The sequence below is a fragment of the Elaeis guineensis genome, chromosome 5, assembly GCF_000442705.2.
Source record: "Elaeis guineensis isolate ETL-2024a chromosome 5, EG11, whole genome shotgun sequence".
In the NCBI taxonomy this organism is placed as follows: domain Eukaryota; kingdom Viridiplantae; phylum Streptophyta; class Magnoliopsida; order Arecales; family Arecaceae; genus Elaeis; species Elaeis guineensis.
The window spans coordinates 17395352-17418849 of NC_025997.2; the positions used below are offsets into that span (position 1 = coordinate 17395352).

Here is a 23498-nt window from a genome sequence, read left to right on the forward strand (position 1 = left end):
TTTTATTTATTCACTAATTTCAAATTTTAAAAAAAAAATTTTCCATTTTCCCATGATTTTTTCTTTTATTTTTGGGTGGGAAAATTGAAAAATGCCATTTTGAAAACGCCATTAAAAATGGCATTTTTAAAAGCGCCATTTGGAATGGCGTTTTTAAAAGCGCCATTCCAGATGGCGCCACCGTGGAAATGGGGGTTGACGTGGCAGGGGAAAAAATGCCATTCAAAATGGCGTTTTTCCCTCTCACATCAATTTGGTAAATAAGTTTGGTTTGAATATATTTTGATAAAAAAATTTTTTTTTCGTATTATTTGGGAAAAGAACTCGCTCTTCCCTTCCGCGGTCTACGATGAACTTTTTACTCGTCTCGCCACGCGTCATTCTCACCGGATTTCTCCACTCCTTCCTCTCGATTCCTGTAAATACTCTCCCCTCGTCTCCAAACTCCCAACCCAACCTCTCATCTCCACAGCTAAAGACTCGAGTTTTTCCTTGAGAAGAAAGATCGAGAGTAGAGGGACCGCTACCGCATCGTACGTCTTCGACGATGTCCATGGGTAACCACGCTTCATGCATCCGGCGGAGCACCAGATCGTGCACGGCCAAGGTGGTGGACTCCGAGGGGAATCTCCGGCGCGTCGAGATCCCCGCTGGCGTGGCGGATCTGATGCTGGAGGCTCCCGGTCACGTGGTGGCACGCGTCGAGGAGGTGGTGAGGACGCGACGGGTGTCCGGTTTAAGGGCCGACGAGGAGCTGCGGCCCGGAGAGGTGTACCTGCTGCTGCCGGTGGACCGGGTCGGGTCTAGGATCTCCGACCGGCAGATCGCGGTCGTGATCGGCGCCATCAAAGGTGGGAGGAGGGGGAGGAGGAAAGGGAAGCAGGGATGTGGTTCTGGGAGACGGGTAGTCCCGGCGGTAGCCGGTGAAGAGGAGGAGAAGGGAGGGGGGGAGAACGGGTTGTTGATGGAGGGGAAGGCTGCCGGTTTCTCTGGTCAACGGGTTGGTGGTCACCGGCAGTGGAGGCCCGTGCTTGACACCATCCACGAATCCAAGTAGGGTTTGTTTAGGTTTCTCAAGTTTACACCATCATATCACACCATCAAACGTAAGACACGTGAGTTTTTTTTTTCCCAATTGCAAGTGTACAGCTATAGGGGATGGGAGCCTAACTAATATTTGTTATTTGTTAGAACAATTGAGCATTAACAGGAGAAAGTAGCATTTTCATTCTATACTAATCTTTATTATCTCTAAGATAATTATCCATATTTATGCAATTATTTCTTTTAATTTCAACAATGTATTGAAATCTATCACATCAGAAAAATTTCTCGATTTTATGGTAGCAAATAGAAGCATCGAGGTCAATCCCGAAAAAATCAAAGCGGTTCTCGATATGAAACCTCCTGATTCTCGAAAGGACATTCAGAGATTAGTGGGGAGAATTGCATACTTAAGTTGATTTATTTCCAAGTCTATGGAGCGGTGCCTCTCTTTCTTTAAGACCCTTAGGTAAACGAAAGACTTTACCTGGACGGAAGAGTGTCAAAAGTCTATTGAAGAGTTGAAGTGATACCTCATCTCTCCTCCACTCTTGACGAAATCCTGCACCGACGATGAATTACTCACATATGTAGCCACCACTTCTAAAACCATCAACTCGGTACTGATCTGAGAAGAAGATAGAGTACAAAGATCCGTCTATTATGTAAGCTGGGTGCTGCACGATGTCGAATTGAGATATTTCAGAATTGAGAAAGTCATCTTTGCAATCATGACTACTATTCGACGGTTACAGTCCTACTTCTAGGCCCATTCAATAAAAATTCTCACTGACCTCCCCCTAAGGTCAATACTTCACAGACAAAACACCTCGAGGAGAATGGCAAAGTGGGCGGTCGAGCTCACCAAGTTTGATCTTTCTTTTGTCCCAAGAACGTCAATGAAATTTTAGATTCTTACCAACTTCATTGTCGAGTGTACCCTAACGGACAATGATCAAGTCAAGGGCAACTCCTTAGAGAGCACTCAAGAGCCCACCTGGATTTTACACGTTGATAGAGCTTCAAACACTTAAAGATATAGCGCGGACCTGATCTTGATCAATATTGACAGGATGGTGACCGAATATGCACTCTTCGATTCGGCTTTAAGGCTTCAAACAACCAAGCAGAATATGAGGCCCTAATAGTCGGACTCAAGATTGCTCAGAATCTCGATGTCAAGCACCTACAGGTATTCACTGATTCGCAACTCGTCATCGGACAGTCTCGAGGAGAATATGCGATCTGAGACCCTATTCTCTCCATATATCTACAAACGCTTAAGTTTCTACAGTCATATTTTGATTACTTCGAAATTTCTCACATCCCTCACTTCGAGAATGCTCGAGCTAACTCTCTATCCCGTCTCGTCACTTTTGGTTACAGAGATCTTGAAAAAATCTTCATCGAGCATCTCAAGAGCCCAAGTATTGACTCACAGGAAGAAATCTGTCAGATTGAAATCAGACAAGAGCCAAGTTGGATTGACCCGTTCGTCAAATTTTTGACAGATGGAGACTTGCCGACTGATCCTGTCGAGATGTGCTGAGTAAAAAGGTTGGCGACTCAGTACCTAATCATTGATAATCAACTTTATGGAAGGTCAGCATCTCTATCCCTGCTCAAGTGTCTCCGACCTTTCGAGGCCGATTACATCCTCTGGGAGGTGCATGAAGGTATTTATGGCAACCACTTGGGGGGTAAGTCACTGTCCTACAAGATCCTTGGCAGGGATATTATTGTCAACCATATAGAAAGATGCGATGATTTGGTGCAGAAGTGCGACCAATATCAAAGATTCACCAGCATTCAGAGGCTCCCATCCAGCCATCTTACGACCATCTCGGCATCTTGGCCATTTGATCAATGGGGTGTGGACCTACTCGGTCCATTCCCGCCTACCAGTGGACAAAAAAATTTTTTCATAGTGGCCATTGACTACTTTACTAAATAGGTCGAAGCCGAACCATTAGCACAGATAATGAAACAAAAGACTACCAGCTTCTTGTGGAAGTCCGTCATCTATCGATTCGATCTATCTCAAGCAATCATCACCAATAACAACTGACAATTCAACAACGTCAGATTCAAAGAATTCTGTGCAAAGTATCATATTATCCACAAGCTTATTTCGGTCGGACATCTCCAATCCAATGAAGAAGCTGAACTAACCAACAGGATGATTCTTTAAGGCCTAAAGACCAGAATCGATCAAGCTAAAGAAAGCTAGACCAATGAGCTTCACAATGTCCTATGATCCTACCAAACAACTCTTCAGATTCTAACCGAAAAAACTCTATTCAAGTTGGCATTTAGAATCGAAGTCATGATTCCAGTTGAAATCGACCTACCTTCAACTCGAGTGGAATACTATGACGAATCTACCAACTCGAACAAGAGACGAGCAGACTTGGATTTACTCGAAGAAACTCGAGAAAAAACTCAACTAAGAATAACCTCCTACCAACAAAGGGTGGCGCGATATTATAACTCCTGAGTCAAGTCAAAGATCTTCCAAATAGGAGACTTAGTCCTAAGGAGATCAAAAATTTTCAAGCTCACTGAGCAAGAAAAATTATTTTCGAATTGGGAAGATCGATTTCTACATAGTCTCTACAGTCCTATGACTAGGGACATACAAAATTGAGAACTTGGATGGTACCGAGATCCCTCGAACTTAGAATGCCAAGAACCACAAATATATTATCAGTAAAAATACCTTCCTCAAATAAAAAAAAGAATCTTTCTTCTTACAAGTTATATGCCTTATAACTCAAATTCTCGGCAAACTACAATACAATCACTCCCTCATCGGCTCGTATCTGACGAAGCCCTAGTCGGCTCATACCCTACTAATGAAGCTGGGAGTGGGCCCATTCTTAACAACAAATGGATCCTTCAATCATAAGCACGCTCGCCAAAAGCTGCAGCATCAGATTGAATGTGAGACTTAGACGAAATCATTGTATTAATCAGCTAAAATCTGATTACCAGAGCCACACGGTCCGACAACTGCCACTATACTCGCAATGACCCAAGGACTACAAGCATAAAAGTTGGGGTTCGTCATACGATCCGGCAAAAATAAGTTGTGCTAAGTCGGCTTTATATTGACCCACCAAAGATCTACTGATCCTAAAAATCGCCTATAAGTTCCTACTTAATGGGACAACCTATGGCGGATGATTTATGATTATGACTTCGCTCTGGCTGAGTTCGCCTGCGAAAGTCGATTACATGATTTGGAGAATTTTCTCAAGTTTAATTAATTCAACTACAACCTACTCGGTTAGCTACCTTCTACAATCTATTTTATTTTATTATCGATTTCATTATTTAGTCAATTTTGAAAAGCTTATCAAGAAAGTAAAGAAAAAGTGCACACACAAAAGGGGTCAGACAATTCATAAAGAAAGATTTCATTTCATTTTCAAAAAAATTTATTACAAATACAAAATAAAAAAAAGGAAGTACAAGAGATGTTCGGGAGCTTGGTTGGGGATGGTCCGCTTCGGCCTCTGCATCCTCATCACCCGACTCATTCGACTCCTTGTCAGGCTGAATGGAGCTTAGGTCCAGCTTGGGCATAAGGTGGTGAATTTGCTTCTTACACTCCATGAACTCAAGCTGGAACGCATCCGCACCGACGTCGGCAGGCTCATCCTCATACTCTTTCGACTCTTGAAACTCGATCAGTGCTCGAGAAGTAGCTTCCTAGGCCTGAGTTTCTATCGCCGTCAATTTCTCTTGAAGTTCAACAATGGTCTTCTCGGCTTGCTCGACGATCTTCTCGACTTTCTTGACGGTGTTCTCGGCCTCTTCGACAGTCGTCTCCACCTTTAGTACCTTCTTCTTCTTCTCCTCGATGAGGGTGCTCTCGACCGACTCCATCTTTTTTGATAATCGGCTTTCAGCTTCTCAAACTCCTTCTTATCGCTTTGCTATTGGGCCGCCAGATTTGCCAACTCGGCCTCTACCAAAGAGATCTTCTCTCTACTTCTTTCTAGCTCCTCGGCAGCTTGGAGGAGCTCGTTGGAGATCTCGGCCCGTGCACAAGTGGTCTGGGCTTTGTCCTCCAAGTCGGGGTTGATCTGAATCGACTTGATCAACCCTTCCGACAATATTGTAATGTCGTAGATTATCTGCAATACAAAAGAATGGCTAAGTCATCTATTTGGCTAAAAAAGAAAATGACTGAATAAAAAAAGTCTAAGTACTTCTCCCGATCAACGACATGTAGGCACCCGATTGGATCTCCGATATTGGGCGCACTTTCCTAACTTCCTGGTCTGCGGAAAGCATCACCATTTTCATCAACTCTCCGGCAAGTTGACGGTCTTGGAGTGTCTGATCAGTGGCTTTGAAGTGCATCCCGATCGTAATAGTCGACTCCCTGGAAGGCATGTTCAGACCATAGTCCTGGGGAGCACCGCCTCCGCTTTTCTCCAGACTCAGCTCGGATCGGAAGGGCTTGCACCACCTACATCGATCTCGTCGGTGTTTCGACGACTACGACATCATCGGTCAAGGAAAAGGCCGCAACAACATTGAATCTAACATATATTAAATAAAAAAAAAAATATATATATATATATATATATATATACAAACTCTATTCATCAAATCTACTCCAAAAAAATATTGGCTAACAAAATTACAATCAATTTTTTTTTTTAATGCTAAGACAAAATTTTCATTCAAACCTGATGTGAATACATCCAAAAAAAAATTAAAAAATAAAATATCATGAAAAAAAAATTAAAAATAACCGCTTGATTAGTCCATAAAATATAGTCTAAGTGCTTTATGACAAAACATGCGATCCCGTCCACAAAACCATTCGTCTCTCCGTAGATACGTCGAATCTCCACAGATATAGCTCCATCACTAGCCTCCATGCATCGGCCAGTAGTAGGTGCATGGGGCCCTCCCTCTGGTGACCTTTTTTTTTTTTTTTTCTTCAAACATCGATGTGCATCATATACGTCCATTACCCGTGCATGCTTAGAAGCCCCAGTGCCTCTTCTCGAATCTACGAACAACGGCCCCCAGTCCAACAACGCGAGAGAAACGGAATGGGCCGCGTCCGCTATTTTAACCTCCACGTAATAATAGAGTTTGGCTGACTGCCGGTCTCTCCACCCAAGAAGACACGGAACAAGACAAAGTCCACTCGGATTTGCCGTCAGCCGAGCGAAAGCTCTTTCCCTCCGCGGTCTTACGATGAACTTTTTACTCGTCTCGCCACGCGTCATTCTCACTGGATTTCTCCACTCGTTCTCTCGATCCCTGTAAATACTCTCCCCTCGTCTCCTAACTCCCAACCCAACCTCTCGTCTCCACAGCTAAAGACTCGAGTTTTTCCTTGATAAGAAGGATCGAGAGTAGAGGGACCACTACCGCATCGTACGTCTTCGACGATATCCATGGGTAACCACGCTTCATGCATCCGGCGGAGCACCAGATCGTGCACGGCCAAGGTGGTGGACTCCGAGGGGAATCTCCGGCGCGTCGAGATCCCCGCCGGCGTGGCGGATCTGATGCTGGAGGCTCCCGGTCACGTCGTGGCACGCGCCGAGGAGGTGGTGAGGACGCGACGGGTGTCCGGTTTGCGGGCCGACGAGGAGCTGCGGCCCGGAGAGGTGTACCTGCTGCTGCCGGTGGACCGGGTCGGGTCTAAGATCTCCGACCGGCAGATCGCGGTCGTGATCGGCGCCATCAAAGGTGGGAGGAGGGGGAGGAGGAAAGGGAAGCAGGGATGTGGGTCAGGGAGACGGGTAGTCCCGGCGGTAGCCGGTGAAGAGGAGGAGAGGGGAGGGGAGGAGAACGGGTTGTTGATGGAGGGGAAGGCTGGCGGTTTCCCTGGTCAACGGGTTGGTGGTCACCGGCAGTGGAGGCCCGTGCTGGACACCATCCACGAATCCAAGTAGGGTTTGTTTAGGTTTCTCAAGTTTACACCATCATATCATACCATCACATGAAAGACACGTGAGTTTTTTTTTTTCCCAATTGCAAGTGTACAGCTATCGGGGATGGGAGCCTAACTAATATTTGTTATTTGTTAGAACAATTGAGAATTAACAGGAGAAAGTAGCATTTTCATTCTATACTAATCTTTATTCTCTCTAAGATAATTATCCACATTTATGCAATTATTCCTTTTAATTGCGACAATGTGTTGAAATCTATGAAGTTGCTAATTACTTTGCTTGCTAGTAGGATTTTTATGAGGCCGTGACTTTAGGTCAAGTGTTTATCAAAATTGGATGTGATTACAAGAAGCACAGATATTTCATGAAGGATTACCTCCCATAATGTTCAATGTTTTACAACCTGAGAGTTTCATTAGATTATCCATCCAAACTCTTGACCCAAAAGTATGTTTGGATGGGATATATCCAAAATCTATAATTCCAAAAATCTATGCGACCCAGCTAAGTTGGTCGATCGCTTGGCTCATGGATTAGCCATTTTGAAAAATGCTAAAGTTAAAAAATAAAATATATATTATTATTTTATCTTTTAGGATTAGAAATTGATTTCAGCCATAACAAGAGCTAACCCTCTAAGTCCAAACTCTTTCATTATTTTTGCTGCTCTATGTTAGTTACATGATATGTTTAGTAAAAGATATCAATTAACATTATTTTTATTGTAAGCATGGGTTGTAAAATTCTATAAATTTTGTAATACAGATATTACATATATAATAAAATTATATATTTATATATTTAAAAAATTTTTGATATATTTGTATTGTGTAACTATTTATTTATTTTAATATTATAGGTCAATGGAGCAAATGTGGTCGGCATATCCTTCAATTGCTATCTCATGACTTGGAGAGAAAAATAGATCAACGACTAAATAGGTTTCAAAAACATAGTGCCCCCCGTTACCCTGCAACAATCTACTCATATAAAAAGAGAAACAATATATATATATATATATATATATATATATATATATATATATATATATATATATATATATATATATATATATATATATGATCTACCAACATATGCAAATAAAACAACTAAAATTATGTATATATTCAAATGTCATATTAAGATGTTCAAGTTAACATTTACCATGTCAAGAATTATCATCAAATGCAGAATTTTGTAATGCACGCAAAATTTTAATATATAAATATATTAAAAATTTAATATATTGATATTTTGTTACTATTTATTTATTCTAATATTATAGGTCAATGGAGCAAACATGGTCCATACATCCTTAAATCTCTCTCTCATAGCTTAGAGAGAAAAATAGATCAACGTTCAAAGAATTTGCGGAACCCCATTACCCCTGCAACCACCTACTCATATAAAAAGGAAAAAGAAATATACCAGATCCACCAACATATGCAAATAATTGCATAGTTAACATTATGTACCCATCCTAATGTCTAATTGAGATGTTCAAGTCAACATTTACAATGTCAAATGTTAACATCAAGTGCAAAATTTTTTAATGCACGCGAAGCCATCACAAGTTTTAAGCTATGAAACAAAAGTGACGTGGGGTTTGATTGTTGTTCTTTAATATTCTAGAAAGAGATCCATTATTTTAGGAGCATAATCCTTACATGGACATTCATATTATTCTATAAATTCATTGAATTGATGGTGGAACTTTGAATCTGTCAAAAAGTTGGGAGGAATTGGTCCTTAAGATTAGCACAATAATGAATGCATACTTATGCTTTAAGAACATGTTTGGTATGAAATGATCCATTTAAGATAAAAAATGATATGGATGGAGATAATAAAATTATTATATTTAATTATACCATGATGATCCTACGTGGCAGTGATCTAAAATCCCTCCCACTTCTTAAATCACTATTCAACTCGGTGATAGGATATCCGTTTTCGAGGTTTGGAACCCAAGATCACCCCCGGATAGTAATTTTGGACTGAAATTTAAGGATAAAAATAACCCTTAATCTAGCAAAATAAATTAGTATATCAATATGACATTATATTATATTGATATTATATATTATATATATAATATATATTATATTATAATATATTATTAATCATGCTATTATCATATTATGATTCAATGACAATTTTGAATTAAAGTAGAAATATCTTATTATACTTTATATCTATATATTAAAAATATTTAATATATTATTTCAATTTACCTTATTTTTTTAATAAAAAATATTTATATTAATTCTATAATAATAATTAATATATTTTTATAAGATTAATAATTTATAATACCAATAAATATAGTTTTATATAATATATTAATTATTAATATATTAATAAATATATTAATATTTTATTATAATATATTTTATATGATTAATAAATATATTTCTATGTAATATGTCATGGGTAGCTTTTTGGGTGGGGGTGGGGATACCAAATGTCTCCTCTTCATTGGATTTTAATATCCTAAAACTCTAACACCCGTGCGATTAACAGCTTCTCCCGGTCCTGCCCACCACTAAAGTTCTATTTAAGGGCATGCAAGGAAAACTATCAAACTATAAAACTGATTCGAACTTCTAATTTTGGTTCAATTTGAATTATTATTTTTCAAATTTGATTCAGTTTTGATTTAAAAATTTAAAAAGCTAAAAAAATCAGCTCGCTTTTGAATTCAGTTTTGACAAAGTCGATTCAAATTGGACCAACTTGTCATTGTGTGTGTATATATATATTAAATGAACCATCACCATCAGTTCTCTTATATTTTATCCTAGCTCCATCAATTTATGGATTATATATTTAGTCCATTTAGCTAATTTTATGAACTATTCATTTAGCCCATCCCGTTAGTTACCTATTTGACATAAATCCAATGGTCTATATCTCAATAAATCGAATTAAATTGAACAGATTTTTTTCAATTTGATTGGAACTGATTTTTCTATATGATTGGCTTAGTTTCAGCTTTGATTTTATCAAATCGATCAAATTGATTTGCTTTAAAACTTGACCCCAAGTCCATCCAAATTGAATCGTGCACACTGCTAGGCATATTTGCTTATGAGTGATTCATTTTGGGTACCAAAACATTCTTCCATATAAAACATTCATAAAATCTTTTGATGCATAAGAGCAGACGTACTTCTTTTTTGATATAAATTGGATGATTTAAATTACACAAGAATAGGTACATCTATGGGAGTCTGAAAATAAAATATTAAAAAATTAGATAGAAAAATCCATCAAAAAATTTCTATAAAATAGGTTTTTTGTTTTATATGCTTTGTTATAATACCATCCAACCAGCAATATTATTTTTTACTCCAAAAATCTACTAAACCTCAATAAATAGTAATAATTGTATTACTCTTGTTGCGGCCAATCGCCTCGTCGCCCGATCGCCGGGAAGCGTGCACCTGCAAAAGGAAGTCCGCACTGACCGGAGGCGGCTCCGGCGGGGACCCTCCGACGGTCAAGTCAGAGAGGTGACTGGGCAACAGTGAAATGCAGACAGAGAGCTCTGAGAGGGAGAGAGAGAGAGCGGAGCGAGCCTGCGTATGTGGGAGAGACGGGCGGATCGATCCTTTGCACTGTTGCCTTCCCCGGTATATATAGTGGAGCTCGGTATGGCGCCGTCATTAATGGCGCGGACAAGTGAGGAACTGTCAACTCACTGTAGGCTGTCAGAGCCGCCGTGAAAATGTCATGTCGCCGTGTAGCCGTCTAATCACCAGGGTTGACCCGGCTCTCGGCGGGACAATGCCCCTAGGTAACTGTGCCGCATGTCCGTGTCAGAGCTGACAACGTCTGGCGGCCGTACGGCGGTTGGTGGAGTCGGCCGACCCAAGGTCGGTGGCCAGCAGAGTGGCGTCGGACTCCTCCGTCGGTCGGCGAGCTTCAAGTGGGTCGGCTACCGGACCTCTGGGTTCAGTCGGTCGGGAATAGACCGTGGAATGGCCGTGGTTAGCCGCTGATGGCGTCCGTTGGCCTGCCGCCCGACTTACGATCGGCCAGTCAGAGTCGTTCGTCGGGCCGTCGGTTAGTCGGTCGGGCCGCCAGCCGGTCGGGCCCTCCGACAGTCGGTCGGTCGGTCGGGGCCCCGAGGTCGGGCCCTCCGATAGTCGGTCGGTCGGTCGGGCCGCCAGCCGGTCGGTCGGTCGGGCCGCCAGCCGGTCGGGCCTTCCGATAGTCGGTCGGTCGGTCGGTGGGTATCCCCCAACAGTTGCCCCCCTCCACTCCTAAGTCGGGTGGAGAGCTGGCCGATGCCTTCATTCGGGTAGCAAGGCCGGGCGACTGGGAGTGGATTTGTCGCATGTGCAGATCCGACCGTACCGCCGGCTGATCCGTTGTCTGACACCTCACGAATCCCGAGTGATCCGAACGTCTAGTCGATGCCAGAAGTCGCGCCGCGTCTTGTCGTCGTCAGTCGTCACGTCGGTGTCAGAAGATCGGGTGCCGGACGATACGGCGTCAGTCGATCGGATATTCGGCGCCGATCGTGGGTGAGGCGTCCCATCGGGAACGTGGACCGGCGCGGGCGGCCGACTGCGGAGCCAACCCCCGCGCGCCGCGTGTCAAGGTGGTTGGCCGGCGCCCACTCCGGCATTTAATGCGGGCGGTGCGGGCGTCCCGGGGCGAAGCGCGCCGAATCCTTAGCCAACCAGCGGGCGCCACGCGTCGCGCATCTGGAGGACCTTGGTCGGCGCGGGAGCATCTCGGCCGTCAGTCGGCCCTATATATATAGGACCTCCCGGACCCTGACCCACATTTGCCATTTGCTGGGGAAACTCTGTCCGGGCGATTTCTCGGTCGTCGCGGGCAGAGCTCTTCTCTACTTCCGGAGGGTCCATCGGGTTCGTGGTCCTCCTTCCCCTTCTTGCTTTCTTCTCTTCTTTCCCTTCTTTCGGTTCCTGCACAATGACCAGGAAACCGACTCAGGGAGCTCGGTCGGGGAACCCGACCGACGACACCCGATCGGCTCCGGAAGATGAGGCCTCCTCGCTTTCGGGGCCGAACGTCGATCAGCTTCGGGAGCACTATCGCATCCCGGAGCAGTTTCGGCTCTCCGCCCCAGGGGCCGGCGGTCGGGTCAACAACCCTCCGCCTGGCGACCTGGCGCTGTATGTTGAGGACCTTCGTGCGGGTCTTCGACTTCCGATTCCGGAGTTCGTCCAGAATCTGCTTGATTACTACGGACTCTGTCCGGCGCAACTGGCGCCGAACTCTGTCCGGCTAATCATTTCTTTCGCGCTGTTGTGTCAGCTCTTGCCGACCAACCCTCGCGTTTTCCTCTTTCGGGCCTTCTTTGTGCTCCGACCCCACCCTAAAGCCCGAGGGTGGTGGCTCTTCAATCCCCGGAAGGGTCTTGCCTTCATAACCGGTCTTCCATCGTCCATTCATGGATGGAAGAACCAGTTTTTCTTTGTTTCCTCTTCCTCCTCTTGGGGCTTTCCTTCTCACTGGGGTGTACCCCGAACTGAGGCCAACGACAACAGTCGGGTCGACATGGACGACCGGGAGGACTTCCACCGACTCAAAGATATGTCGGTCCCGAAGCAGAGGGAGCTTGTTACCGAGCAAGCTCTCTATGATGCCGGCCTGAGTCTGGTCCCCCGAATAGGTATCGCCCGATCCCCCAGCTTTTCTTTTTGTTCGGCTTTAGGGTAGTTTCGGTCCGGCCCTTGACATTGGTCGGTTTTGCAGGGACACCGCCGAGAATGAGGCCGACCGACGCCGAAATTCGCCAATTTGCCGCCGCGAGGAAGAGGCCAGCGCCGGGGGCAGGCCCTTCGCGCCCTTCCAAGAGACCAGCCCCAGTCCCGCCAACCGTGGAAGCGTCGGCGACCGAGGGGTCGGAGCCGATTATAGCCCTCGCGGCTCCGACCGTCCGAGTCGAGGAGAGGCCGACCGAGGAAGTGGCCGAAGGAGTGTCGGCGGTTTCGCCGCCGCGGGTGGAGCCGGATGTCGTTCGGGAAGCCGAACAGCGTCCGGAGGCGTCCGCTGGCGCAACGGGGGGCGCCGGGTCGAACTCCAGCGTCCCATCGCTGCCAGCCCCGTCGGTCGGGGCAGCTGATCGGGGGAAAGCCCCGATGGAGCCCTCGGAGGAGGAGAGATCAATGCCCCCCAGCGCATACTACCCCGAGGGTGCGTCGGCCTTGTCCGACCACAACCTTGCGAGGAGGTTGTGCCAGGGGATCCTCCTCCCTACCGACGTTCAGTCGCTGCGGTCTCGGCAAGTGACCGAAATGCTGTCGCGGTTCTACCCGTCGATGGTGGAGGTAAGCTTCGCGTCACCTTTTTCCTTAGAAGAATTTTCGCTTGCCACATAATTCTGACAAAGCTTCTTTCCGTCGGCAGTTGATCTTCACCATGTCCGAGTTGGAGGCCGGATACCGAAGGTTCGGCGACGTTCGGGCAGCCTTCAAGGAAAGGTCGGCAGCGGCCGAGGCCGAGAGAGGGAGGCTGGTCGACCAACTGCAGGAGTCGGTCGACCGGGAGGCCAAGTTGACGGACGAGGTCTCCCGGCTTATGGCCGAACTAAAGTCGGCCAAGAAGGAGGCCAAGCACAAAGGTCGGGTAGTGCGTCGTCTTCGACGCGAACGGGACGGTGCCACCTCCGAACTCCAAGGGGAACGCGAGCAACTTCGGGCCAGCCTGGGGAAGCTCGCGGAAACCGAAGAGGATTTGTCCATCACCCAAATCGACGCCGAAATTGCCAGGGCCGAGGCGGAGTTGGCGAAGGAGGAGCTGGCCCACACTGAGGACGAGGCACGATCGGCGAGGGAGTCGGCCGATCGTGCGGTTGAGGACTTCCGGGCCTCCGACCGGTACAAGGAGGAGATGCTCGAATCGGGCTTCGCCTCCTACCGGGTCGGGTTCGAGGATGGTCGGGATGCCGTCCATGCCTTGTACCCGGAGGTGGACGTCAGCCGAGTCATCCCGCTACTCGCCGAAGAGGAGGGAACCGAAGAGGAGGCCGACCATCTGTCGGGAGGCATCATCCCAACGGAGGAAGCCGTTCCGGAGCAGGAGCCGACCGGAGGTCCCTTGCCGACTGAAGGACATCCTTCTGCCGCCGACCCAGCGCCGCTTATGGTCGAGACGCCGATTCTTCCCGATCCTCCGTCGGTCGAAGAGATTATCCAGGACGAATGATCGGTCCAGCCGACTGTCTTCCTTTTGTTTCTTCTTGAAAATACATGTAATCGGCTTCGGCCCGACTTTGTAATTTCTTTTAATCAATGAATGAAATTGTCTTCTCTTTTCCTTCTTGTTTGTAATGTTTCTTATCGCTGTAATGTCGAACCCAAGTCACCAACTTAGAGAAGTCGCCAACTCGGGTAAGTCGGTAAGACCTAACCGGCTTGCACAGTTCCGAAGTAGCTTGTATCCCGACTTTAGGTCGGTTTTCAATAATTGTAGTCGCTATTCGGGCGCATCTGTTAAGTCGGGAGCCGACCGAACCTGGTAAAGGTTCGGTAGTCGGACTTCCGTAGATGCGTTCAGTCGAACATCGACCGGCGCAGTGTCGGGGGAGCGATAGTAAGTCAGATCCCCAAGCTCTTGCGTCGGGTTCTCATGTCCTTCGACAGACGGTGGCAAACCGAGTGTCGTTCAGCCGGCCGCAGGTCGGTCGGCGAGTAGTGGGTGCGACTGAGGTCGCATCATGTGATAGACGGTGGTAAGCCGAATATCCCTCGACCGGCCGTAGCCTGGTCGGAAGTCGCGGCAATAGCCGCGCGGGCTTTTAGCCTTTCTTCGGTCGGGGCCCGATCGGCCAATCGACCGATGGATTCTGCCTGAAAATTCGACCGTAGAAGGAGTATAAACTCCCGTCATCGCAGATGCATCGGTCCGTGTAAGGGGCCGATGTGTCGTCGGTGCCAGATCCGCGTCGATGCGTCGGGGCTGAGCGTCGATCAGTAGTCAAAGAGTTAGAACTCCGATTTTTCAAACTGAACTTGTATTCCAACGATTGAATTACAGAATTCACTGGTAATACAGCTTCAAGTTGTCGGCGTTCCAAGTCCGGGGAATGGGTTTCCCCTCAAGGGTCTCCAGTCGGTAGGCCCTCGGCCCGAAGGTGTCAGCAACCTTGTAGGGTCCTTCCCAGTTGGGAGCCAACTTCCTTGGTCCAAGGGCTTTGACACCTCCGCCTTCCTCAAGACTAGGTCGCCAGGTTTAAAGAGCTTTGGTCTGACCTTGGCGTTGTAGTACCGGGCGACCCTCTGTCGGTAGGAGGCCATTCGAATTTGAGCCTCATCTCGTAGTTCGGGGAGAAGATCTAGGTCGGCTCTCCGACTTTCGGAGCTGTCCGGCTCGCGGTACTGCTCGACCCTTGAAGATGGCAGGCCAATCTCGAGCGGGATCATGGCTTCTGTCCCGTAGGCCAAACTAAACGGCGACTCCCCGGTCGGGACACGGGGGGTCGTTCGGTAAGCCCATAGGACGGAGCCCAGCTCGTCGACCCAGAGACCTTTGGCTTCGTTCAGTCGGGTCTTGAGTCCATGGAGCAAGGTTCGGTTCGTCACCTCAACCTCACCATTGGACTGTGGGTGCCCGACTGAAGTTAGTCGATGACGGATGTGGAACCTGGCGCAGAAGTCCTTGAAGTCTTGGTTGTCGAATTGCCGTCCGTTGTCGGTGATGATGGTGTGCGGCAATCCGAACCTGAAGATGATGGACTTTTGGACGAAGTCCTCCATCTTCCGCTCGGTGATCTGCGCCAAGGGCTCGGCCTCGACCCACTTCGTGAAGTAGTCGATGGCGACAACGATGAACTTCCTTTGGCCCGACGCCGGTGGGAAAGGGCCGAGAATATTGACTCCCCACTGAGCGAAGGGCCATGGAGCGATAATGGGAGCGATTTGGCTGGCCGGTTGGTGCTGAATATTGGCATACTTCTGGCATGGCTCGCACCTTCGGACCAACTCTGCCGCATCCTTCCTCATGGTCGGCCAGTAGTAGCTCTGTCGCAAGACCTTGAAGGCTAAGGACTTGCCCCCCAAGTGATTCCCACAAATTCCTTCGTGAACCTCTCGGAGAGCGTAGTCGGCGTCGGTCGGTCCCAAGCACCTGAGCAGAGGGAGGGAGAACGACCTCTTGTAGAGTCGGCCGTCCATGATCACATATTGTGACGCCGACCATCGGAGTCGCTTGGCCTCCGCGGGATCTTCGGGACTGGTCCCGTCGGACAAGTACCGGACGATCGGGTCCATCCAACTTGGTTCGGACGTTAGCTGCTGCACTTCTTCGACCCGATCAATGCTCGGCTGTTGGAGGTTTTCGACAAACGTCCGACCCAAAGAATCATAGGCCGACGTTGCCAATCTGGAGAGAGCATCGGCACGGGCGTTCTCCGTCCTGGGGATGTGGGAGATCTCGAAATACTCGAGGCGGGCCACGAGATCCTTTACCTTCTGAAGATACTTGATCATGGTCGGATCTCGCGCCTCGAAGTCGCCCTTGACCTGCCCCACGATCAGCTGAGAGTCGGAGAATGCCCGGAGGCTGTCGATGCCCAATTCCTTCGCCATCCTCAAGCCCGCGAGGAGTGCCTCGTATTCGGCTTGATTGTTGGAGGCCTTGAAGTCGAACCGGAGGGCGTATTCGGTGACTACCCCATCCGAGTTCGTGAGCAGGAGCCCGGCCCCGCTTCCCTGAGCGTTGGAGGCTCCGTCGATGTGAAGTACCCAGGTGGAGATCGGGTCCCGCTCAGAGACCGAATCTCGTCCCGGGCCTTCAGCTCCCGACCTTTGGTCGGTCGTCGGGCATTCGGCGATGAAGTCGGCCAAGACCTGAGCCTTCAAGGCAGGCCTTGGTCGATACTGAATGTCGAACTCGCTAAGCTTCATTGCCCACTTAGCGAGTCGTCCGGATGTGTCGGGTCGGCGCAGTACGGCCCTCAGGGGCTGGTTGGTGAGTACCACGATGGCATGGGCCTGAAAGTATGGTCGGAGCCGTTGCGCGGAGACGGTCAGGGCGAAGACCATCTTTTCCGTCTCCGAGTATCTGGCTTCGGCGCCGTGGAGCACTTTGCTGATGTAGTAGATGGGCTGATGGGTTCGGCACTCGTTTTCCCGAACGAGCACCGAACTGATCGCCTCAGAAGATGTGGCCAAGTAGAGATACAAGGTCTCCCCGATCTGCGGCTTTACGAGCAGCGGCGGGGAAGCCAAGTACCTCTTCAGGTCTTCAAAGGCCTGTTCGCATTCATCCGACCAAGAGAAACCGTTCGCCTGGCGCAGGGTTTTGAAGAACGGGAGGCACCTTTCAGCTGATCGGGAAATGAATCGGCTAAGAGCGACGATTCTCCCGTTCAGTTGTTGGACCTCCTTCTTGGTGTTCGGATGACGCATGTCGAGGATCGCCTTTATCTTCTCAGGGTTGGCCTCGATCCCTCTCTGAGAAACGAGGAATCCGAGGAACTTCCCCGAGGTCACCCCGAAGGCGCATTTGGTCGGATTGAGCTTCATTCGGTGTCGTCGAAGGGTGCGGAAGGTCTCCTCGAGATCCTGAACATGGTCCGGGATCTGCGTGCTCTTTACCAGCATGTCGTCCACGTACACCTCCATGTTACGCCCGATCTGGTCTTTGAAGACCTTGTTGACGAGTCGCTGGTAGGTGGCGCCGGCATTCTTCAATCCAAAGGGCATCACCTGATAACAGTAGAGGCCCTTGGGGGTCACGAACGCGGTGTGCTCCTCGTCTTCAGGCGCCATCCGGATCTGATTGTACCCGGCGAAGGCGTCCATGAAGCTGAGCAGTCGAAATCCGGACGTCGCATCCACCAGCTGGTCGATCTTCGGGAGCGAAAAGCTATCCTTCGGGCACGCTCGGTTGAGGTCGGTGTAGTCGATGCAGATCCTCCACTTCCCGTTGGCTTTCTTGACCATGACGACATTGGCGAGCCAATCGGGATACGTGGATTCCCGAATGAAGCCCGCCTCGAGCAGCTTGTCCACTTCCTCGTCGATGGCCTTCTGCCTTTCTGGGGCGAAGGACCTTTTCTTCTGCCTCACCGGTTTCATCGTCGGGTCGATGTTGAGTCGGTGAGTCATTGTTTCCGGAGGGATGCCCGACATATCTGCTGCCGACCATGCGAATACGTCGGCATTGGCCGTCAGCAATTCTGCCAGTCGATGTCGCTCGGTGTCGGGCAATTGAGACCCGATCCAAACTTTTCTGTCGGGATTTTCTCCTATCGGGATCGCCTCGAGCTGCTCGATCGGCGAACCCCGCTCTTCCTCCTCCCGTTGATCCAGTTTGTCAATTGTCAGGGGATCCTTTGTCTCGTCGCTTTGGCGGAGATTTGAAAGCATCGTCGGGCGAGCTGTTGATCTCCGCGCATCTCTCCGACTCCATTTTTGGTCGGAAATCGAACAAGAAGATGGTACGTCGAGACGATCGCCCTGAGGGCGTTCAGTCCGGGTCGCCCGAGTATGGCGTTGTAGGCCGAAGGAACTTGGACGACCGCGAAAATGAGGGAGACCGTGCTTTGCCGTGGTTCGGTACCGACCGTCACGGGCAGGGTGATTTCTCCTTCTGTCGTGACGGTGTCTCCGGCAAAGCCGATCAAGGGCGTGGAGACCCCACTAAGTCGATCCGTCGGTAGTCGCATTCGGGAGAAGGTCGAGTAAAACAAAATATTTGTCGAACTTCCATTATCAACAAAAATTCGTTTTACATCGTAATTGGCTATTGTCGCCGACACAACAACAGCGTCGTCGTGGGGAGTCTGGATGCCCCGAACGTCGTCTTCCGCGAAGGTGATTACGTCGTTCGGTCGTGGCTTTTGGTCGGCTCCCCCCTGTAGACGTCCCCGATCCCAGCCGCTTGGAAATCATGTTGATGACTCCGGCCGTCGGCTGGTTAGTCGGTGCCTCTTCAGTCGGCTGGGGGCGTCGATCGGCAGTCGGTCGGGTCGGCGGACCCTTTCGAAACTTGCCGAGATACCCCCGGCGGATGAGATTTTCGATCTCATCCTTCAACTGGATGCATCGCTCGGTGTCGTGGCCGTGGCTCCGATGGAACCGGCAGTACTTCCGATGGTCGAGGCCCTTTGCCTTCAGAGGCGGAGGCCGTCGCAGGTATTCCTTCCCTTCGATCTCCATCAAGATCTGCGCACGGGGAGCGGAGAGAGGAGTGTAGGAGTCATACCTGGGACGCACCGACCTCGGAGTCTGTCGGCGGGGTGATTTTTGGATCTGTCGGGGTGGAGAAAGCCGACTACCTGCCGGGGGCCTGCTTGGTTCGGCGGGCTCCCGACCTTTTCTTCGCTTCTCCTTCGGACCCCTGGGCTCGACCAGGCGTCGGTCGGACGCTCCTTCGTCCGCGCGCATATACTTGTATGCGCGCTCCAGTAGCTCGGCGTATGTTCGGGGGAGGGTCTTGTCCAGAGAATAAGTAAATCGGGACGACCTCAGGCCCCGCTTCATGGCTGAAACCGCCATGTCTTCGTTGAGGTCCCGGACCTCGAGCGTGGCCGCGTTGAATCGCGCCACGAAGTGTCGGAGCGTCTCGTTTTCCCCCTGCTTGAGGGAGAAAAGGCTATCCGACGTTCGCGGCGGCTTTCGGCTGGTGCTGAAATGGGCCACGAATGAGTGCTCGAGCTGTGCGAAGGAATGGATACTGCCTGATCGAAGACCGGAGTACCAAGCCCTGGCAGCCTTGCGAAGTGTGGCGGGGAAGCCGATGCAAAAAAGAGCGTCGGTTGCCCCTTGGATCGTCATGAGAGCTTTGTAGCTCTCGAGGTGGTCGACTGGGTCGGTGGAGCCGTCGTATGGCTCTACGTTCGGCATTTTGAACCGACTGGAAATCGGCTCATCGAGGACCAGTCGAGAGAGAGGCTGGGCGGTCTGGAAGTCGACGTCGTTCGAAGACTTCTGGCCGTCCATTTGCAGTTGGGCGAGCCGGCGGTCGATCTCCTCGAACCGTCGCTCGTAGTCGTCCGCTCGTCGATGCTGGGAGACCCCAGGAGTGGAGCCTCCGGAAGACTCTGAAGGAGAGGCCGACGGTGTGCGCGGCCGCTTTTCCTTCCTCGCCCGTTCCAACGGGGAAGGAGAGGGCCGCTGGGACCGTCGGTCGTCGCGCCGAGGTCGACCCTCCTCCTCCCCGTGGGAGCGCTGTTGGGAGTGCTCGCTGGAGGCGGCAGGGGTCGGCGCGACCGTCGGCGGCTGCTCCTGGAAGGCATAGGTCGGGCCGCCGGTTGTTGCTGGAGGCTTTTGACTGCGTCGGTCAGTACGGTCATCTGCCGTACAATGGCCGCAATCTGCGCCTCCGTAGTCACTGCAGGGCGCGGAGAGCTAGGCTCCGCCGCCGGTGGTGGTGGAGAGGCCTCTTCCCGGCGGGAAGAACGCCTTGCCGACCCAGTGATTCTCGATCGTTGAGCTCTTGTCTTTGTCATGTTGTCCCCTACCTGGCGCGCCAATCTGTTGCGGCCAATCGCCTCGTCGCCCGATCGTCGGGAAGCGTGCACCTGCAAAAGGAAGTCCGCACTGACCGGAGGCGGCTCCGGCGGGGACCCTCCGACGGTCAAGTCAGAGAGGTGACTGGGCAACAGTGAAATGCAGACAGAGAGCTCTGAGAGGGAGAGAGAGAGAGCGGAGCGAGCCTGCGTATGTGGGAGAGACGGGCGGATCGATCCTTTGCACTGTTGCCTTCCCCGGTATATATAGTGGAGCTCGGTATGGCGCCGTCATTAATGGCGCGGACAAGTGAGGAACTGTCAACTCACTGTAGGCTGTCAGAGCCGCCGTGAAAACGTCATGTCGCCGTGTAGCCGTCTAATCACCAGGGTTGACCCGGCTCTCGGCGGGACAATGCCCCTAGGTAACTGTGCCGCATATCCGTGTCAGAGCTGACAACGTCTGGCGGCCGTACGGCGGTTGGTGGAGTCGGCCGACCCAAGGTCGGTGGCCAGCAGAGTGGCGTCGGACTCCTCCGTCGGTCGGCGAGCTTCAAGTGGGTCGGCTACCGGACCTCTGGGTTCAGTCGGTCGGGAATAGACCGTGGAATGGCCGTGGTTAGCCGCTGATGGCGTCCGTTGGCCTGCCGTCCGACTTACGATCGGCCAGTCAGAGTCGTTCGTCGGGCCGTCGGTTAGTCGGTCGGGCCGCCAGCCGGTCGGGCCCTCCGACAGTCGGTCGGTCGGTCGGGGCCCCGAGGTCGGGCCCTCCGATAGTCGGTCGGTCGGTCGGGCCGCCAGCCGGTCGGTCGGTCGGGCCGCCAGCCGGTCGGGCCCTCCGATAGTCGATCGGTCGGTCGGTGGGTATCCCCCAACAACTCTCAATCAATTCCGTAGAAGTGGATGAATCCTATCCTCAGTAGAAAGCAAATCAGGGAACCATTTGTTAAACATAAATCCTATCTTCATGAATTCCACAGCCTTGAAAAACATGGTCTTGGAAAAGAAAATAGTTGTGGTATCCAGCAGCCCAGCTTCTATAAGGAAATTGTTCCGATTGGAACAGAAGTGTTGACATTTATTTTGTATCGAGACAATTTGTTGGGACATTAATTACCATAGAATTGTTCTCAAAATAGCATTGACATGCAAGTCTCCCCACATTCCACTTGGTTAGACTCAACCATGGTCCATGGTGAAGAAATCTCGAGTAAAGCGGACTCACCAATCAGACGAACAGGATCATCCAATCGTCATGAAAGACCTTCAGGAATCCATCGTCTCGAATTAATGCACAGCGGTACGTCGTTCTCATGCCACCTAAATGCCCAAAGGCAAAACAAACGCAACAAACTGCGGTCTCCTCCCGCTTCACGGCCAGCACGCTCCGGGACTCGCGGGTCAGCAATGGGATCCTTGTGGAAAGTGGAACCCGCCCACCGCCTCCGTTTCTCAGCGCTCTGGCCTGTGGACAGGTCTGAAGTACAACAGCAAACATCGCATCAGCCAATGGTCAACCGAAACGTACCTCTGGACCACGATTTCCTAAAGTGGGTCCCACCTAAAATAAATCAGACCACGTGTGAACCGTGGACAGCGTGTTCCGATCATCCCGGCACGCGTCCCTCCCGTGAGTCCACCGCCTCGAAGCCTAAAGGAAGGGGCAGTTCAGCGAACCCCTTACCCCTACCTCACCAATTTTAAAATCCGACCGACTTCGGAGAAAAAAAAAAAAAGAGGCAAGGGTTCAGACCGTGAGTCACCCACCCAACAGCGATTCATCCAACCACAAGCTGCCACGTAGAAAACCACAACTTCGAAGCTTCTAATTGGATAAATTCAATGTACGTTCAATAGTCCGGCATACCAAGGCTCATCTCCTAACTCAACCCATGCTCTCCTTCAAATCTCACCCTCCAGCACTTTCAAATTTAAGCACCTGGCGGTGCCTACGCCCTCTCAACCACCGCTCCCTCCCTATATTCCCCTAACCCTCTCCATTGCACCACCTTGGCTCACCTTCCACTCCTCCCCCCATGGGAAACTTCGTTTCCTGCCAGGAAGCGGATGGCGGCGGCGGCTGCGGCGGTAGCGGCGGCGGCGGTTGGGGGAAGATCGTGCTGACCAACGGTACGGTCCACGAGTTCGACCGCCCGATCTCTGTGGCCGAGCTCATGCTCGAGCACCCGAGGCGGTTTGTAGTTGAAATGCACTCGCTCTCCGCCGGCGCGACAAGCGTGACCCCGTTGCCGGCCGACCACACGCTGGACCCCGGCAATGCCTACCTCATGTTCCCGATGACTCGTGGGAAGCTGTCGGCCGACGAGACCCGAAAGATCCTGTCGCTGGCTCGATCGGTGCTGCGGTCGCAGGCTCCACCATCTTTAGCTAAGAAACTTAGCCTGGTTACTGGCATTTGCATGGCAGATGTTGCTGGTGAAAGAAATGAAGGAGATGGCCGAGAGAAAAGATGACAAGTTGATGGAGAGAGAGGAGAAGGTGGGAGGGATCGAATGGTCGCCGGAGGTCTTCGGGCCCGAGCCGGAGTTTCTCAGCAGGCAGTTTTCGACCAAGGGGTGGAAGCCAAGTCTACGTACCATAGAGGAGAAGGCCTTGGTGAGGAAGGTGTCTCACTGGTTGTTCTGACGAGACCGGCGAGTTGACTCGACCCGTTAGCCACGTGTCGATATTTCATAGGGTTGTGTGTAGAAAAATGAAGAAACATACCTGTTAGAATATCATGCATAGAGGAAAGAAATGTTTGCCGCTTATTACGCCAGTTACCATGCTCGTATTATGACCTTTCTCGGTTATAAAAATTGGGAGTCAATATATGCGGCTTGAGATAAGCCTATTAGTTCCTAATTTCTTTGCAGGTGCTATACCACATTTAACAATATACATATCAGTAAAATTGGAGCAATAATGATAAAACCATGCAGGTGATCTGTCAATTTGCGGAATGATCTTGTTCTATATCCTGCTGCATGGGCTAATTTGCATGGCATTTTCTCACCATACAATGGAGCAAATGCGAACTCATACAAAATCTCTGCATATCATCCAGAATCTAATCTTGCTTACCAGGT

At 50.0% G+C, this 23498-nt stretch overlaps 3 protein-coding genes across 3 annotated transcripts; all 3 read left to right on the forward strand.

Moving 5' to 3' along the window:
* The first annotated feature begins 443 nt into the window (after nucleotides 1-443).
* On the forward strand, nucleotides 444-1215 carry LOC105036847 (uncharacterized). The gene has a single exon (XM_010912573.4). It carries the CDS (start codon nucleotides 548-550, stop codon nucleotides 1055-1057), a length of 510 nt encoding a protein of 169 aa, XP_010910875.1. The 5' UTR covers nucleotides 444-547; the 3' UTR covers nucleotides 1058-1215.
* Nucleotides 1216-6354: 5139 nt separating this feature from the next.
* On the forward strand, nucleotides 6355-7254 carry LOC105045053 (uncharacterized). Its single transcript, XM_010923212.4, has one exon. The coding sequence runs from the start codon at nucleotides 6471-6473 to the stop codon at nucleotides 6972-6974; it is 504 nt and encodes a 167-aa protein (XP_010921514.1). The 5' UTR covers nucleotides 6355-6470; the 3' UTR covers nucleotides 6975-7254.
* Nucleotides 7255-22294: 15040 nt separating this feature from the next.
* LOC105045054 (uncharacterized) lies at nucleotides 22295-23346 on the forward strand. Its single transcript, XM_010923213.4, is given in 2 exon segments — nucleotides 22295-22844; nucleotides 22846-23346. Coding segments are annotated over 2 exon segments (609 nt in total). The 5' UTR covers nucleotides 22295-22445; the 3' UTR covers nucleotides 23056-23346.
* Nucleotides 23347-23498: the final 152 nt, after the last annotated feature.

Excerpts from the sequence above, each read along its gene's own strand:
- LOC105036847 (XM_010912573.4), top strand. The coding sequence starts at position 548 with ATGTCCATGGGTAACCACGCTTCATGCATCCGGCGGAGCACCAGATCG.
- LOC105045053 (XM_010923212.4), top strand. The coding sequence starts at position 6,471 with ATGGGTAACCACGCTTCATGCATCCGGCGGAGCACCAGATCGTGCACG.